At 44.9% G+C, this 17,395-nt stretch overlaps 1 protein-coding gene across 1 annotated transcript in view; it reads left to right on the top strand.

Moving 5' to 3' along the window:
* Positions 1 to 17,395, top strand: part of DTWD2 (DTW motif tRNA-uridine aminocarboxypropyltransferase 2) — a 186,628-nt gene that overhangs the window by 70,026 nt on the left and 99,207 nt on the right. Inside the window, exon 3 of the mRNA XM_090038423.1 lies at positions 2,999 to 3,093. Coding sequence (XP_089894549.1) covers positions 2,999 to 3,093 — 95 coding nt within the window. The remainder of the gene's footprint in view (positions 1 to 2,998; positions 3,094 to 17,395) is intronic.

The raw sequence follows: 17,395 nt of genomic DNA, 5'->3' as shown, positions 1-17,395 counted from the left end.
AGCAGAAGATTTGGCACCTATGCCCAGAAAATATAATTTTGTCACCTCCAGGAGGGTTTCTTAGTTCCTTCATTGCAGGGGCCATATGCATATTAGGTAGAGCTGTGAGGTTAGTGACATTTGCACTAACAGAGGCAGGCTTTTGGTTTCTAATGTTTGGTATAGCAAAAGAGACATAAGGCACAATTGACCTTTGTCTTTTTTTTTTTTAAATGGGGCTTTTTAGCCATCCCACAGACATTAAATGAATGAGCTGAGAGCTGTGCCACACTCCAAATGAATAAAGCAGGCTTAGAGAGATTTTCTAATCTAATAATTGTCAGCTTCAAGTTATTGCTGAGGAAGAAGACCCCAGAGACTGCCACTTGGGTTTTTCAGACACCACTGTTTTACCATGATATACCTCACTGATGGCAGACCTCTAATGGGAAAGAATGTCCTTGCCTGAACATACCTGGGCAATTGGCTTTTGAAAAGAAAATGCCCTCTCATTCACTCTGGCAAATTACGTAAAAGTTCATATCTTACCTATCTCAGATGGTCTCACAGATGTTCAAGAGCTCCTATGTATTCTATCCACTCTAGAGTGGCAAGAGCATACCTATTAGAGAGGAGAAGCTTTTGTTTTCACACCTGGTGGTATTCAAGGTACCTCAAGGCTTGGTAATTCAGAAGTGTCCTGGAATGTGATGGTTCTAGCTGGATGTTCTGCAGTTCAGTCATATTATCACAGAGAATACTAAAATGGACAACAAACCATATTGTAATACAATTACCAGGTGGCTATACTTCTACCGTACTGCATATTAGTCTGTTACAAACAACACAAGTGATACCCTGAACTTCTTCAAGAATGTGCCATTGTCAGAAATCTGTGAAGTGGCTATGTGGAGTAAACCCTGAAACTTAAACACTTCTTCTTAAATTTGGGAACTGAGTTGCATGTGGAGTTTGAAGGAATTGTACAACAATTTCTGCATAACAGAGGTGGCTGGTATTGCTCATTCTTGCAGTCTTCTGTTGCATAAAATTGAATCCATGCTAACATACTCTCAGCAAGTGGTTACTCATTGTAATATTCCAGGGTATTAAGATAATTCTTTCTTTGTTTGCTGGTTAAGTGCTGGAGTTTTTGTTTGTTTGTTTGTTTGGATCGTGGTATATAATCTGGCAAATTTTGCAAAATGACTACAGGTAAAGGCAAAATTAAGTCCCTCTTTCTCGCATACCATCTCTGTTTCAGTTAGTACTTATGTCCATCATGCCTGACTAATTAATAGTAATATGAATTACTAGTCAGTGAAATAGTCTTAAGAGTTCAGAGTTCTTGATCTCTGAAAGAAAAAAATCATTTTAAATAAGCCTCTATATCAAAGTCAGGTGTCCTTGTAGGTGATGGAAACATTTTTTAATTTTGTACTAATTTATATGTCTGTACACCACCTTGTACTAGGTGGCTGTACAGTTTAGAATCCCTCCTGTTCCCTGACTCTCCCCAGTCAGTGCCCCCTTTGTGTATTAAAATATATAATAATTTGCATTATTAAATTCACTGATCAAGCCAGCTTCTTACTCAGTGTTGTAGTTCTCATTTTGTGTTACCCTTTATGTTATGATTCTAGAGCTTTTTAAGCCCCTGTATCACTGAAGCTAATAGTAGTTTTTCATTAACTTGGATAGGAGCAAGGAGTAGGCTGAATGCCTAGGGTGAAAATCCATTGAGAGGTGTATCCTGGAGAGTGAGAGAGAAATAATTTCTTGTCTGTTTAAAAAAAATAAAGAGTTTTCTGAAGTTAGACTTCACAATGAGTCTCTTCTCTAAATAATTTTCCACCCTGAAGTTAAACTGTGCTTTCCTTTTTTTTTCCCAATACCCATTAAAAATTGAAGGACGTGTTATCTTGTCTAAAAGAAATTGAACAAGTCTTAAGCCATGGACAGGCATTCATTTCTAGCAGTAAGACTCTGATATTCTTAACCGGTAGAAAAAAATACCCATGAGCTGGAGCGTACATGTGTGCCCTCCCTCTGGCTGGAAAGGTACAGAAGAAAGTTCTCCCTGCCCTTAGGGAAGCCCATTAATTGACAGCCTGCCCTCTGCCAGGCTTGCAGGGCAGGCTGGCATTTGTCAGCTGCTGAAAAGCAGAAGATGCCACAGACAGCCCTGGAATTCTTCCTACCTTGGGAGGATGCCCCCCTGCCCCACCAGATGGGTTCCAGCTGATCGGCAGGGTGGGGAGAGTCATTCTCCTGGTGCAGGAAACTTTCTGGTTCCCAAAGAGAGAGAATAGCCCTTCCTCTGTGCCCTTCTCTGGGCTGACTTGGAGAAATGTGAAGAGAGGAGATGGAATTCTCCCATAGTAGCAAGGCTTTTGTTGCAAAGCAGTTGCAGTCTGCCTCCCCAGATGCTCTTCTGGGCCTACCAGGACAGTGCAGGAGGAGACAGGTGTATAGTCTGTAAGCAGCAGGGCACTTAGAGCCTTGTAACTGCAGCACAGGAGCCTGCCTACCCCTGCTCTGCTCTGGGCAGACCTGGAGCTAGTTCTCTTCCACAAGAAATCCCTCCAACAGCTGTATGCTGTCTTTTTTGTTGTTGTTGTCTTGGGAGTGAGACTCTTATCCCAGCACTCATATAATACCTGTTCATGGCCTTAGGGTCAAGCTAAATAGTTTGGCAGTGTCAGGGTGGAAGTCCCCACTCAGCCAAAATATGTAAAACTTCAGTCTGTAAGTAAATCCTTCCAGGTCTGAGCATGTTCATAAACGCATGCAGTCCTAGTTTATATAGAGAAGTTTATTTTCTGAAAGCAACTATTACACGTGGGTGGTACATGGTAAAGAATACATTTAAAATTGGTATTTGGATAGTTTTTTCTGTTGTAGATGTTTTCTGTCACTCAGGACCTGTACGATATATGCGTTTGGAAGCATCTTACGGGTTTAAAAAAACCCTTGTGTTCGCATTTTTTTCTGAAACAGTTTTCTTCTCTGATTAAAGGAAAGTAGAGTGTTGCGGACAGTACCTCTTCTAGCAGCTTGCTTACCCCAAGACAAGTGTAAAGTTTTGATTGGTCGACGCTTTAGTGAAGACAGGTTAGTAGAACTGCTGACACAACTTCTGTTCCTCATTGTATACTATTTAATGCATTCAGTTTCAGTATTTGCGCTGATATTTTAAATATAGCATGTTCAGTACTATGCAATGTCAGATTCACCAGGAGGAAAAATTAGTGCTTCATTCTATATAATGCTTTTTGACCTGTTTTCTTTCCAGTGGCCGCATCTACACAAGATGCTGACTGCACATTCGTTACTGTGCAGTCATTTAGTACTTGCATAAACAAGTACTAAGTGAGTGTGCAGTAACCCAAATAACTGGACAGTAGCACTGGCTTTGTTGTGATACTGACTGCAGTAGCCTGAGACTACTGTGCAATAACGCTGCATCACAGTTTCTGCCACATGACACTACTGCGCAGTAGTCTTGGGCACTGTGCAGTCAGCATTTTGTGTAGATGCAGCCAGTTTATAATAAATTAGCTTTTTGTCAGGACCCTGGAGTGAAATGTTTTTACCCCTTTGTGTAGGGAGGCTGCTTTCCTTTGCTTTCTGTCATGTTATCTTTTTAACAGTATTCTTTGTGTGTAGGGAATAGACACATGATTTGCAATCCTAAAATTGCATAATTTACTTGGAATGCGGTGTATAATTATCCTGGGAAAAATTGGGATATAACTTAAACTGGCATTAAAAACTGGCTGATGTCTGCAGCTAGCGGGGGATAGCTGTTATATGTTCCCCTTTGCCAGATAGTGTTGAAGTACGCTAACAGCACCGACAGACAAGCAGGTACCCCAGGGAAGTTGCTTTCAATCTGCTCCAGACCTTGATGAAATTATAGTTTCATAGTTTCATAGTAGCTAGAGTCGGAAGGGACCTAGGTAGATCATCTAGTCCGACCCCCTGCCTTGGCAGGAAAGAGCACCGGGGTCAGATGACCCCGGCAAGGTGCTCATCACGTGTGGGGGAAAAAAAAGTAAATTTACAATTGCGTAAATGTGTCCAGTCCTTAGATTTCAAATTTTTCAATGCAGGAACAATTTTTACACCATGGTTTGTTCAGTTGCTGGCACAGCTAGCACTTTAATGTTACTGCAGTACAAATCTAATGTGCACTGATTGATACAGTCACTTTATGTATCTGGAAAGAGTGAATTCCAAGATTACTATGAAAAAAGTTGAAGAATTTGTTGTGCTTATTTTTTGGCAAAATTTGCAATTCTTTCTTTTTGTTGAATGTACTGTGTAGCAGTTTATTCAAATCTGCTTATTATTTCAAGACTTCTAACAATATTAGTCATAAATATTGCCACTGGATAAATCTTGCTTCTAGAAACGGTCTTTGATTCAAATACTAATGAAATTTTACTGAGAGCAGGCAAAAGGGGTTTAAATACCGATGAAACATTCATTTTAAAACTGAATTTAAGGATAGGGCAAACTAATGTAGAATCCACCCAGCTCTACTAAACAGATGTCATGGGCAATTCAGAATGCTAGTCCCTTGTCACCAAGGATGGCATCTTTTCATAAACAATATTAATATTATTAAAATATTTGTTAACAAAATGAGAACTACCAAAAAAAATTGTTATTATATTTAATCCTGCCCTGTGTCCAGAGTTCAACAGCCTTGAATTTCCCACACTGTGTTCACACCCAACTGCAGAGAAGCAGGGAGCTGCACTTCTCAGAGCCAAGTTCTGCAGTTTGGGCAGATGTGGGTAGCATCAACTAGGCCCAGATGTGGGAGCTCAGATTGGCTGGTTCCACTGTGGCCTGAGTGGAACCTGGGGCATTGGCTGTGCCTGAAAAAGCCAGGAGCAGAATATATCTCCCTAAGTGCTTCAGCGCTGGGCATTTCCACCCTGAAGCACTCTGGGGGAAGCCCTCCATCACCCCCATGCCAGGAGCTGGGGAGAGACGGGGGCTGTGCTGCCTCAGGCCCCTCCCCCACCGTCCGCAACGACGCACGGGTGCACGCGTTGGTGTGGAGCTGATGCTGGAGCTTGGCATAGCTGTTTGGAGCCTCCAGGCTACAGCCAGCCCCGGCTCTGGGGAGCTGCTGCCAGCGGGGAGCCCAGGCTGCTCCCAGCAGGCAGCTGGGATGCTGCAAGCCCTGCTGGGAGCAGCCTGGGCTCCAGCAGCTACCCAGAGCCGGGGTAGCTGCTGACAGCCACAGAGCCCGAGCTGGGGGGGCACGGGCTTTGGGTGAGGGGCACAGGGCGGAAGGACTGGGGGGCAGGGTCTTTGGGTGGGGGACACGGGGACACAAGCAGGGCATCCTGCCATGTACCCCTTGCCCTCATTTTGTTTTCTGCCCTGCTGGCACTTTGGCACCTTGCAAGGCATTGTGGTGTTTTTCAGCACTCTGGCCAAAAAATGTTGCCTACCCCTGATCTAGACCTATGGAAGGGGAGTTTGAGGGCAGGGAGCAAAGGAAATTCTGGAGGATTGCTCTGTGGTTTCTCTCGGACAACTACCTGCATAAATGGTCTCCCGAGAGATGCTTCTTCTGGGAGCCATTTCACCCAAGTTGTTCCCAAGCTATTTTTCTTTCAGAGTAGCCATTTTTGCTCTGACAAATCATGAACATGAGAATGTTTTCATCCTAGGCTTGTCACCAGTTCTGATTCCCGTAGCATCCATGCACTGATGTGTGATTTGAACCCCAGCTTGCTTACCTGGTTGGAGAAATAGATTAAAGTCAGCACTTTGTTTTAACTCCAGGTATACCCGCTCTGCTTACTAGTATAGACACAGGTTATAACACACATTACAGACTTCTCCGGTGTCTTTCCACAGATTTATAGGGGCTATGTCATTTTGCCTTTATACCTTCTCCCTTCTTCTGCACTGGAAATTACTCTGTTTTTCCGTGAAAATCTTCTGAGAAGCACCATGGTATAATTAAGAATTATCTTTGTATTGGGACATCTTCAGTTTTCTCCTTTTATTTACTAACACATACCTAAGAGACTGCCTTCTCCCTTATGCCTCATCGCAATCCTTAAGGTCAGCTGCGAGCCAGCCTACATGTACTGGCAGTACATGATGTTCACACTAAGTTGGCAAAAACTCATGGGAGATCATTCTCAGCAGTTGCTTTCCTCATCTCTGAAACGCCCTCATTCTTGAGGCTCGCCAGAGCCCAAGCTTGGACATCTTTCAGAAGCGCTGTAAATTTTTCCTATTTGGGCAGGCATTTACTAAACAAAGGTAAGATGATGTCATTTAGGAGTTCTCTGTTTTATTTTAATGTCCTGGTTCCCTTTTGAGTTGTATTTTTTGTTTGTTAGTTTTTTTTCCCTCATTATTTTATCTTCTGTTTTTGTTATTTTGTTTCCTGCAATGTCCAGGTCCTCTGCACCACACTGGGCCTTTGCTAGGAAGGGTGGTATATACATTGAATGAATAAATACTTAATCACCATAATGTTTCAATACTTTAAAAAACTGAACAAAATAGAATTCCTCTGATCATAACTTTCAGTATAACTATAGCATTTACAGGTGGAAAGTTTCTTCTTGTTTCTGTGCAGCTTTACAATGAATAAGACTTCATGGTAGCTTGGTCCTTGCTGGCTTATACTTAAGACATGGAGGAACACATTTTCAAATGTTTATATAGAAGTGCTGGATTTCTGTTTTGCGCATCTGTATTATGTGATGAAACATACAAGTCGACTTGTTGGTGCAGGTATACAGCTACACAAGCAAATTGTGTGTATTATCTTCATGTGTAAGTTAGTTTTTTTCAGTTAGCTCAAGATCAGAACTTTTAAATAGAAGGAATGGTTCATTCATGTTTTTACATTTTAAAATTGCATCCAAATTTAATATAGGCTTCATGATCAAATAAATGTAAAGAACATGCTCTGTGTACTTTCACCATCGTGAGCTTTGCTGTCTGGCACAGGGAGGTGTAAATATCTTATCGCAGTTCAGGAGAGAGTAATCCCAAGGGAAAGTCTTGTTAGTATGACTGACATGGGCCTCATGAATTGATACTGAATCAGTGTAGTTTTGCTTACTTTCAGCCTCTAACCTGGGGTTTTGAAGTCTCCCTTTGTTTTCCCTAGTGAAGCTGCAAACATTTTGCCACAAGACTTGAGTTTAGCCTTCAGATCTAGTCAGGAAGCAGACACACATCTTTATACAATGGGGGCAGGCTTATTAAAGACATCCAAGATGAAGTCCTGGTTTCACTGTAGCTTGGATTTCTTTCCCAGCATTCTGAGCACAGCTTAGTTAGTAGGGTCCTAGACATTGTGGGTGCTGACAGACATGAATAAAAAACCCCGAACACAGTGCTTTACTGGAAGAGGAAGTATATCTGTTTGACCCGGCTCCCCAGCGTTTGTATAGATTGGGTGCTTCAGCAGGGCTTTCTGGTGCTTTTAACTGAAGCTGATTCAATCAGCTATTAGATAAAAGTGCCAAAAAGCCCTACTGAAGTATGCAGTCTACAGATGTTGGGCGAGCCAGAGTATATAGTCCGAGCATACAGACATTGGGTGAGCCAGGTCAGACTAATGCGATGCCTCTTCTGGGCATGTACTGTGCTTGGTGCGAGGGTGCGCTGACCTGAAAGTAAAGTGTTGTTTTTTTGTTGTTCCATGGCCCATGCATAAAGCATAAAGATGTACATAGAATGACATAATCCATACAGTACTAACAATGACACAAATGGGTACAGCTTTCCAATGGGACCGCACCTACTATATTAGTACAATAAACCCAAAAAAATCTGTATGACACCCCACAAACCAGAGTAAGTTTGTGACACTAGCTGTTATGCTCCTGATGCGATAAGATGACTGTTTATCCTACTGATTGTACTACTCTGTTTCTTTCTCCTTCCCCATCCATTTATCTGTTGTCTCTTGTTCTTACACTTAAGTTTTAAGTTTCTTTAGGTAGGGCGTTCTTTTTGTTCTGAACCTTTTATGATACCAACAGAATTGCTCCTAGTCATGCCTATGGCTCTTCAGTGCTACAGGATACAAACGTGTATTCCGTAGTGGTGACACTTTGAACATGTGGAACCCAGTACTGTTCAATTTGTACAAATAAGGATGTTTTCTAAGTTTGAAAATGTATTTTTTGCATGCCAGTGTACAGATCTCAGATTGCACATGCAAATGGTTCACTGTTAAGTAGCATGAGATCACCTCTTCAAAATACAGCCTAATTTTATTACTGTCCAGAGAATGCAAGAGAGGCATGATTCCTATATCTACTGTTGCTTTTAGGTGGAGTATTTTTTTTTTTTTAACAGAAAGAATGGGAAAACTCTCAGTGTGTTAGAGTCCCCTTTTGGGAGAACTTATTTTCAGCAAATTCCATTTTGAATCCTCTTTGCATCAAAATATCCCAGGAAAAAAAAGATCACACTTGTGTAGGTCATGAAGGTGGCATAGCACTGATGAATGAAAAGATAAATGGGGAACAAAACACGTGTTTACACAGAGTGTTGAAACAATAAACATGTCAAAATGAGAAGTGAAGGCTCAAAAATAAAAAGTTTTAGTAAAAAAAGTACCTAGTATTGCATTTGGTGCTTCATAGAAACTAAATTACAAGCCTCTCTGAAGAGCTGATGTAAATTTATACATAGCAGAGTGAGGAAAACTAATAAAAAGGAAAGGAAAGGAGGTAGAACAAGACTTGCATAACAAATATGTGTGTAAAACAACTTGGATACATACTTTCCTAAGCAGAGACCTAGGTCATATCTATAATTCTCTATTTATCTTTTTGTTAAAGGTTAGATGGGTGCAAAGAACACTATGCAAATATCACACTGCAGCCTTTAAACATGTTGCTATTGTTGCTTTGTGTCAAGTTTTGAAACTGGCTTGTGTAAAAACACATTTAAAATGGGGAATGGGAAAAGATCTATGGGTTTCTTTCTTTATAACCATGCTTAGATTAGAGTATATTCTAAGTAAAGTCCTGTCTGCTGCCTTACTTAATAACAATTGTAAATTTTTTTGACCAAGAAGCAGGTTTATTATTCACTACAGAATTGTTGAGGGGAGGGGAGAAACCCAGCAAGATTCCCCATATTTATGAGTAAATATAATCCATTCTGTGGTTTATATTGTTCTTTAATAATAATACTGTTTGCTCGGCTCAATAGGAAATTCTTATGTGGATCATAAAGAGAATACATTCAGCAACTTCACCTAGAATAAGATATAAAGCGTGAAGTATTTTAAACTGTTTTCTTTTAATATTTTAAAAATGTTATCTGAATACTTTTATCATTGTTTTTGAATGTTGGTTTGCTGCTGTTATTTTTATAAAGAAAATAACCCTCTGACTCTAGTTTCTATCATCCTTTGTTCATATTTTAGGGGAATGACTGTCTAATTGAGTTGTAGTTCTGCTTACTGTCCATAGATCATCAAATTAATACAATCTACTAGCAAGTTTTGGACATTTGCATACTTTAGTGGTTATTTGTAATAGAGGCCACCTCTACATATGCAGATAAAAGCACAATGGGATCTAATGTGTGATTCTCACAATCCTCATTCATCACAGGAGGTATGACTGTAGAACTGCATACTAGATCGCACTGCGCCTTATTGCCGGTGCAGAGGGACTCTGATGGGCCCCAGTTGACAAACTCTCAGCTGTGGGGGTGCCCCAGACATCTCCAAGGCTAGAGGATCCCTGCTGCAGTGTTCTTTCCCTTTCCATCTCTCCCAAGGTGTTGGAAACCCCTCAGGCCAGAGCATGAATGACACATGTCCCCAGTGGCTGGGGGGACATGGCAGTGCTGGCAATAGTGGGAGTGCATCAGTGGTAAGCAGGGAGCTCCCACAGACACCGCCAGCCTGCAGGTGGTGTTGGCGGTGAGGGGGGAGGGACGGCGAGCGGCAACCGCCCACAGTGTTGGCGGTGCCTTTTTGTAGAGGGTGCAACAGCATGCTCGGGGTGTACCTGTACCTGTGTGCACCCCCTATGCGTTGCCAGTGGGCCAGAGGATCACTGCAGGGGCATTTGCCCCCTGGCCTGGAGTATGTGGAAACCCTCGGAGCCAGAGGATTGAGGATTCTTGCAGGGGGGATCCTCCAGCCCCAGGGTTGTGGAAAACACTCCGGCCTGGAGAATTCTATACACTATCCCTAGAGCTCGGGGGTATGTGGGCACGTCCAAATGAGCACACATGTGCCTGTTGCGGCATCTGAGAGCAGTTTGAGATGCTGTGAGAGGTACGCTGGGAACAAAAAATAGTGTTCCCTGTGGTGCATATTTGCAGTGTGGGCTCCAAATTTGATGCCTAGAAATCCAAGTATCAAAATAAAAACCCACGGGGAAAAAAGGGAGCTCAGAGCACTCCCCTGTAGCATGCCTTGAAGCAACCAGAGGCAGGGTCCTCCAAAGAGATGCTCTGGCAGCTGGCCAGAATGTGTCTGTGGCTTCCCCTTGCCCTGGTACTCCAGTACACTCTCTCAGCATGCGGGCAAAAAGGAATGAGGCAAGTCTGCAGCATGACCTCACCTGGGCTCTGTCTCAGGTAAGTAGGGACTGGAGATAGGGGGACTGTATGTGGGTGGTGGACTGCACAGGAGGGGTGGGTTCCCCCACCCACCCCCCACACGGTCCAAAGCCCCCTTTTGGGGCATTTGGGGGCACTTCTATCAGAGTGTCCCCCTTCTTCCCCCCCCCCATGGCTGTTGTGCACAATAATGTGAATTAAAAACAAGCCGGAATCTTATCAGGGGAATAAGGCACAGTGCCACATTTATTGGAACATAAAACTTAAAACATAAAAAGAATAAAGAACAGTAAAGTTATTTGTTTCACTCATTCCCATGCATACTCATTCATACATTCATTTATTCGTACAAAGAAACAATCATTCACTTATTCATTTGTTCATACAAAGAAACACACACACACACACACACACACACACACACACACACACACACACACACACACACACACACACACACACACACACACACACACACACACACACACACACACACACACACACACACACACACACACACACACACACACGACAGTCCTGCAAAGATTACGGTGTTACCAAGATTCAAAGTTGCTCAAGGTGAGTCTGGTGGTTGGCCAGGTTGACCAAGACAGTTGGAGTCAGAGGGACATGCCCAAAACTCCTTCTTGCAAGTGGAAGAGACCCAAAGCCTTGTCTTTGTGTTCATTCTTTATAGTGATATCTGTCCATAGAGCCTATGGATTCCACTGAGTCATATGCGAAGGCCATCCTTCTTGTCCTGTTCGCAAGCTGGGAATGGTAGGTCATGATCTTCTGGTTTTGTGGTCTGCAATCTTCAGGGGCTATCGCTTGCAGTCTTCAGCCATCCAGATTGAGCATGATTTAGTGTTTGGTAATCCTTTACTGCTGACTCTACGTCGCTGCAGTTACTGTTAAACCACAGACGGCTATTTTCACCTGCTGCAAGAGGCGTGTCTTTCTGTCGCTGGCACACATGTCCATCATTTTATTCTTTTGTTACCTCTTTCCACATAAACCAGACATATTCGCACACACCAGACATACCACAAACCCTTACACAAGCATTTTCCTTATACTAAATTTAAGTTTTAAAGTCATGAGTCAAATGTGTCTAAAATAATAAGACCAATGTTAAATGCATTTTATGCTAAGCAATAAGAAATGTAAATAGATGATCAGTTCCAAATAATAATAATAATTGATTAAATAACTTTATCTTGGTGGTTAGTAAATCATAATAGGATTAACTTTATCTTAATAGTCCTTATATAAAAAGAAAAATAAAATAAACAGTCAAAACAATTATAGTCTATAACAAGATAAGCAATCAAAGCAAAATCTTCACTGTAATACTACACAGCGTGGTGCAGTGCAGCGCTGCCCTGGCCACCTGGTATCTGGTGCCACCTGCACCACATTGTGCAGGGCCTGGCTCAGGGCCATGCACCTTTGGGCAGCACCTGGCTGGTCCCCCGTCACCTGGGGTCCTAGCACTGCACACAGGCTGCGTGTCGGACTGGGCTAGGTCCTGCCTTCATGAAACTGGCCTGGCCTGATGGTATGCAGGGCACTTAGAGGCAGGACCCAGCCCAGCCTGACGTGTGGCCCCTGCCTGCAGTGCCAGGACCCCGGGTGACAGCCAGGATGGCCTGGTGCTGCATGAAGGCAGATGGCCCTGAGCTGGGCCACGCCAGCCCCAGGCAATGTGGTGCCAGGTGGCCAGGGCCCATGCCACTCTGCACCACGTCATGGGCAGTCTCTTCCAGAAGGGCCCTGAGCACCTCAACAGCCATTGCTGCTGCAGGGGGGCTGTGGGCCATGCGGGGGTGGGTGGAGGGCCCACCCCTCCCGTGTAGCCCCATCACCCATACACAGTTCCCCACACCTTCAAGCCACCCCCACAAAGGCCCCACTCATACCCAGCCACAAACCCCACACACACCTATAACCACCCCAAACTAATCACACCCTGTGTGCCCAGCTGCCAAATGGGATGGGACAGGACTTGCTGGCAGGACCCACAGCTGCAGGGGCAACTACCACATTGCAGCCCTGCCCCGTGCCCACACTGGTGCTGGGTCATGTGGCCCCAGCCTGGGGGAGCTCCTGGTCCCAGGAACTACTTGGGCAGTGTGATGGGGTGGAGATGGCAACAGGGGTGTGTGTGAGAGAGAGAGAGATGGTGGTTGAGGGTGGGGGAGTGCTTTGGGTAGGAGAGGCCTCCAGAGCCAGGCTTAGATCCTCCCTAGCACAGCCTGTGCAGGGAGAAGCTTGTTTGGAAGGAAAGGGCCCAACTCAGTCCCTGAGCCCCAGTTGAGGGCTTTCCAGGAACAGCATGGGGCAGGGAGGAAGGGCTGGCACTGTTCAGAGGCACAAAGCAGTGCATGGGAAAGCTGCAGCTGGACTCATGCCCTGGTGCTGGCACAGAGCTGTGACTGGGAGGGAGCTGTTGGGGTTTGGCAGGGGCTACAGGTAAGAAGTGAGGGGACTCGGGAGTGGGGTGGAGTGCAGGGCACTGGCATATCAGTGCTGCCCAGCACCGCACAACCTGGTGAGCAAAGTGGGCAGAGGCAGCTCTGGTTTTTCTGTGATAAAACCAGAAGTAAATGCCAAAGTGTATAGATATTTAGAATCCATTTTATTTTGATGACGGAGGCACTGGTAGGCTTCAAAATTGCTTTAAACTTGTGAATATCTCAATAAAACATTGCCCAACTCATTTGTCTGTATACATAGTGGTGTTTCATTTTAATATTGGAAGAACATTGATTTGGGGTATTTTAATGAGGAAATCTAGGTTTCTTATCAGAGAATTTGCAGTTTTTACACAGGGAAAACCAAGATCTCTGCTGGTGAGACAAGTGGTGAGACCTAGGCAAAGGAGCCTGTCCAGGACCAGCACTGGGGACCCAGCTGGAGGGCAGGTGAAGTGGCCGACCTCCTGGCCAATTGGGGCCAGGAGGACATGCTTTGACAGTTAAAAGTGGGCCACCACAAGGAGCACATCTTTTGGGCGATAGCTGCCTATGTGGCAGGGTGGGGGCACCAGAAGACATGACAGCAGTGCCACCCAATGGCCAACTGTGCAGCCACGACCCACTGGCAGGTGGTCCAATGGTGCAGGAGGCTCTGCAGCAATGCCTATATCACAGCTAAGGCAGCCATGCAGTCCCGGTCCAGGTCTGGCTGGTGCGTAGCCATGGGGCCACAGGTCCAAGAGTGCACATGCTGTCACAGGTGGCAGCAGTTCACAGCCAGGCAGTAGCCCCTGCCAAACTGCTGCGGTGGGTAGAGGGTGCAGGGGCCACTCCAGGTTAGGGTTGCTTCAGCAGTGCAGCTGGCACAAGGGGTAGTGTCCCCAGATACTAAGTGGGTGGGCTTCAGAAGTTTCTGGGGACAAGTATCCCTGAGCTGCTTGCCAGGGGAGGTTTTTATACTGCTAGAGCCAGCACCTGAAGATCCGGGAGGAGCTGGGCAGGGTCAGTTTGCCCCAAGTGGCACAATTTGCCCCACACCAAAATGCACATTTAGGCACGTGTGCTGAGGCAAAAATGTCTGGCACAAATTTGTGGTGCTGCTATTTGAGATGCTGCAAGCACTTGTGCCTGCCTGTGTGGACATGCTGTATGAGTTTTTTCTAGTCCACCTAGCTGTAGAAGATGAATTTTTACTTTCTGCAGCCTCTCTAGACTGCCTTCTTTCCCAGAGATCAAGATTTCAGACTCTTTCACCATCTCTTCTATTCTTAACTGCGTGTAATCTATATTTCCAAGCTCTTGGTAAGGAAAACACTCAGTAAGTGCCATGTGTGCTTTATAAAAGTTTAAAAACAAATCATGACATTTGTTTTGTGAATGTTAATTAAAAATACTGTTCCTAGGTCTTTTTGCTAGCAGCAAATGTTCAGATACCATGTTGATGGGTTCAGTATAAACACATGGGTAGATAGATTTAATAAAAAAGAGTACCAGAATCCGAACCTTTTTGATTCAAATGGTGGTGGGGAGGTTGTTTTGTTCTTTAAACTACTATTCTACTGTCAGGTCTCTCTCATCAATTTACATTGATGATTATGTAATTAGCTAGTTCTCAGGATTAGCAACAACTCCTCCTTTCTTCCCTTTAGTTCATCAGAAGTACTGAATTTTGTGTTAACGTTTTTCCCTGAATACAGCTGATCAATTTATTATTCTTATACCAGTTCATTCTATAGTGACCTCACAGAAAGTTTTGCAGATTCTGAGACATGTTCCAATCATTTTACTTTTTTAATGTAGTCCTAGGTAAGCATTTCCTGACACGTTATATCACAGAACAAAGAAAATAAACGTTCTAACAGAGAGAGAGAAAACCCTGAAAAGTAACTAGGAAACGTTTAACAGTGGAAGACATTTCTTAAAATGTTAGTAATGGTTGCTTTGGTTGGAGCAGGAGCTCATAAGGAATGGGCAACCAGCATTTTCATCATGAATCATATTTGTGTCCTCTACATGTAATACATCTTCTGGTTAACATTTCTACAGTAATGTTTTTGTAAGAATTTTTGGTATCTGACATGACTCCATTGTTTGGTGTACTTTTGGATTCAGAGCAGATGTGAGTTCCTCACCCAGAAGTTCTGTCTCTGGGGCTAGGGACAGACATTGAAGGAGCCTGAGCCTGAATTTATTCAATCTTTGCATGTTAGTGTAACTTGGCTAGGCTAAATCGCTTTGTAATTGCACAGACATCCCAGACATGAAGGCACATGCCTGCAGTGGCTCAGGCTAGAGGCTGGGAGGTGCTAGAGCAGCCCTTCCTTTCGCAGTACTGAGCTGAGGCAGGGTATAGCCAGGTCCTGGCAGGACACTCGGATTAGCCCAGAAGGGAAATGATAACAGGGTTTATCACCCCGTTAAGAAAACAACAGATGGACATTACCAACTACCTGTTGATTCTACCTGTTGACTCAGCACAGACTGTAGCCAGAATGTGGTCTGCTAGCTAATACGCAGGCACCTCCTCAGCAAGGCAGAGGGGAGGGGGGGAATTCCTGTTTAGTGGGGAGTGGTGAGGGGGGAGGAGGGAAGCAGCCCTCAGTCTCTTCTGGAGCTGCAGCAAGAGAGCAGAGAATCATAGAATCATAGACGTAGGGTTGGAAGGGACCTTATAGGTCTTCAAGTCCGACCCCCTGCCTGGACAGGAAAAAAATTGGGCTCAAATGACTCCAGCCAGGTAGGCATCAAGCCTCTTCTTAAAGACCCCCAGGGTAGGACCCAGCACCACTTCCCTTGGAAGTTGGTTCCAGATCCTAGCCGCCCTAACTGTGAAGTAGTTCTTACGGATGTCTAATCTAAACCTACTGTCCAACAACTTATGGCTGTTATTCCTTGTTATGCCGGGGGCACTAGGGGAAACAGGGTCTCTCCCAAACCCTTCTGGTCCCCCCTAGTGAGTTTATAGACGGTTGCCAGGTCCCCCCTCAGCCTTCTCTTGTGAAGGCTGAACAGGTTGAGGTCCCGCAGTCTCTCATTGTAGGGTCTGCCCTGTTGTCCCCAGATCATGCAGGTGGCCCTCCTCTGGACACTTTCAATGTTGTCCACATCCCTCCTGAAGTGGGGTGCACAGAACTGGACACAGTACTCCAGCTGTGGCCTATCCAGTGCCGCATAGAGGGGGAGGATCACCTCCTTGGCCCTACTTGAAATGCACCTGTGCATGCATGACAAGGTCCAGTTAGCCCTGCCAACCGTGACCTCGCATTGTCAGCCGATGTTCATCCTGGAGTCAGTAATGACTCCAAGATCCCTTTCTGCCTCCGTGTTCTCAAGAAGGGAGTTTCCCATCTTATAAGTGTGCTGCTGGTTACTACTGCCCAAGTACAGCACCCTGCACTTGCCAGTATTGAAACGCATCCTGTTTTTGTTAGCCCACCCCTGTAACCTATCCAGGTCTTGCTGTAGTCTATCCCTCCCTACTAGCGTGCTCACCTCACCCCAAATTGTGGTATCAACAAATTTAAACAGGTTGCTTTTCACTCCATCATCCAAACTGCTGATAAAGAAATTGAACAGCGCAGGCCCAAGGACCGAGCCCTGGGGGACTCTGCTGCTCACTTCTCCGCAGGCTGACTATGACCTGTCCACCACCACCCTCTGAGTGTGACCCTTCAGCCAATCTGCAATCCATCTGACTTTGTAGGCATCAACGCCATAGTCGCCCAATTTTGTAATGAGGAAGGGGTGGGAGACGGTGTCAAAGGCCTTGCTGAAGTCCAGAAAGACTACATCTACAGCAACACCTGCATCCAAGGCTTTTGTGATGTGATCAGAAAAGGCAATCAAGTTGGTCTGACATGACCTGCCCCTAATGAAACCGTGCTGCTTGCCCTTGAGCATCATCCCTGAAGCTAGCCCATTGCAGATGTGCTCCTTGATGATCTCAAAGAGTTTCCCTAGGATTGAGGTAAGATTGACGGGCCTATAGTTGCCCGGGTCCTCCCTCCTCCCTTTTTTAAAGATGGGGAACACGTTGGCTATCTTCCAATCATCTGGCACCTGGCCCCAGCACCACATGTGCTTGTAAAGCTGTGCCAAGGGCCCTGCAATAACCCCTGCTAGTTCCCTCAACGTCCTGGGATGGAGAGTGTCTGGACCCACTGATTTGAACACGTCCAGCCCCTCCAGAAGCTCTCTAACCTGGTTCTCCCCAACCTGAGGTCTGGAGGCGTTCCCCTCGAGTTTGTCTTGCATCACAGTGGGGAAGTCCCGGTCTCTGCCCAAGAAAACAGAGGTAAAGAATTGGTTAAAGAGGTCTGCTTTCTCCTCTGGCGCAACCACCA

The sequence above is a fragment of the Crocodylus siamensis genome, chromosome 3, assembly GCF_052110815.1.
Source record: "Crocodylus siamensis isolate JL-2025a chromosome 3, ASM5211081v1, whole genome shotgun sequence".
Taxonomy (NCBI): Eukaryota; Metazoa; Chordata; order Crocodylia; family Crocodylidae; genus Crocodylus; species Crocodylus siamensis.
This window is presented reverse-complemented; position numbering and strand designations above follow the sequence as displayed.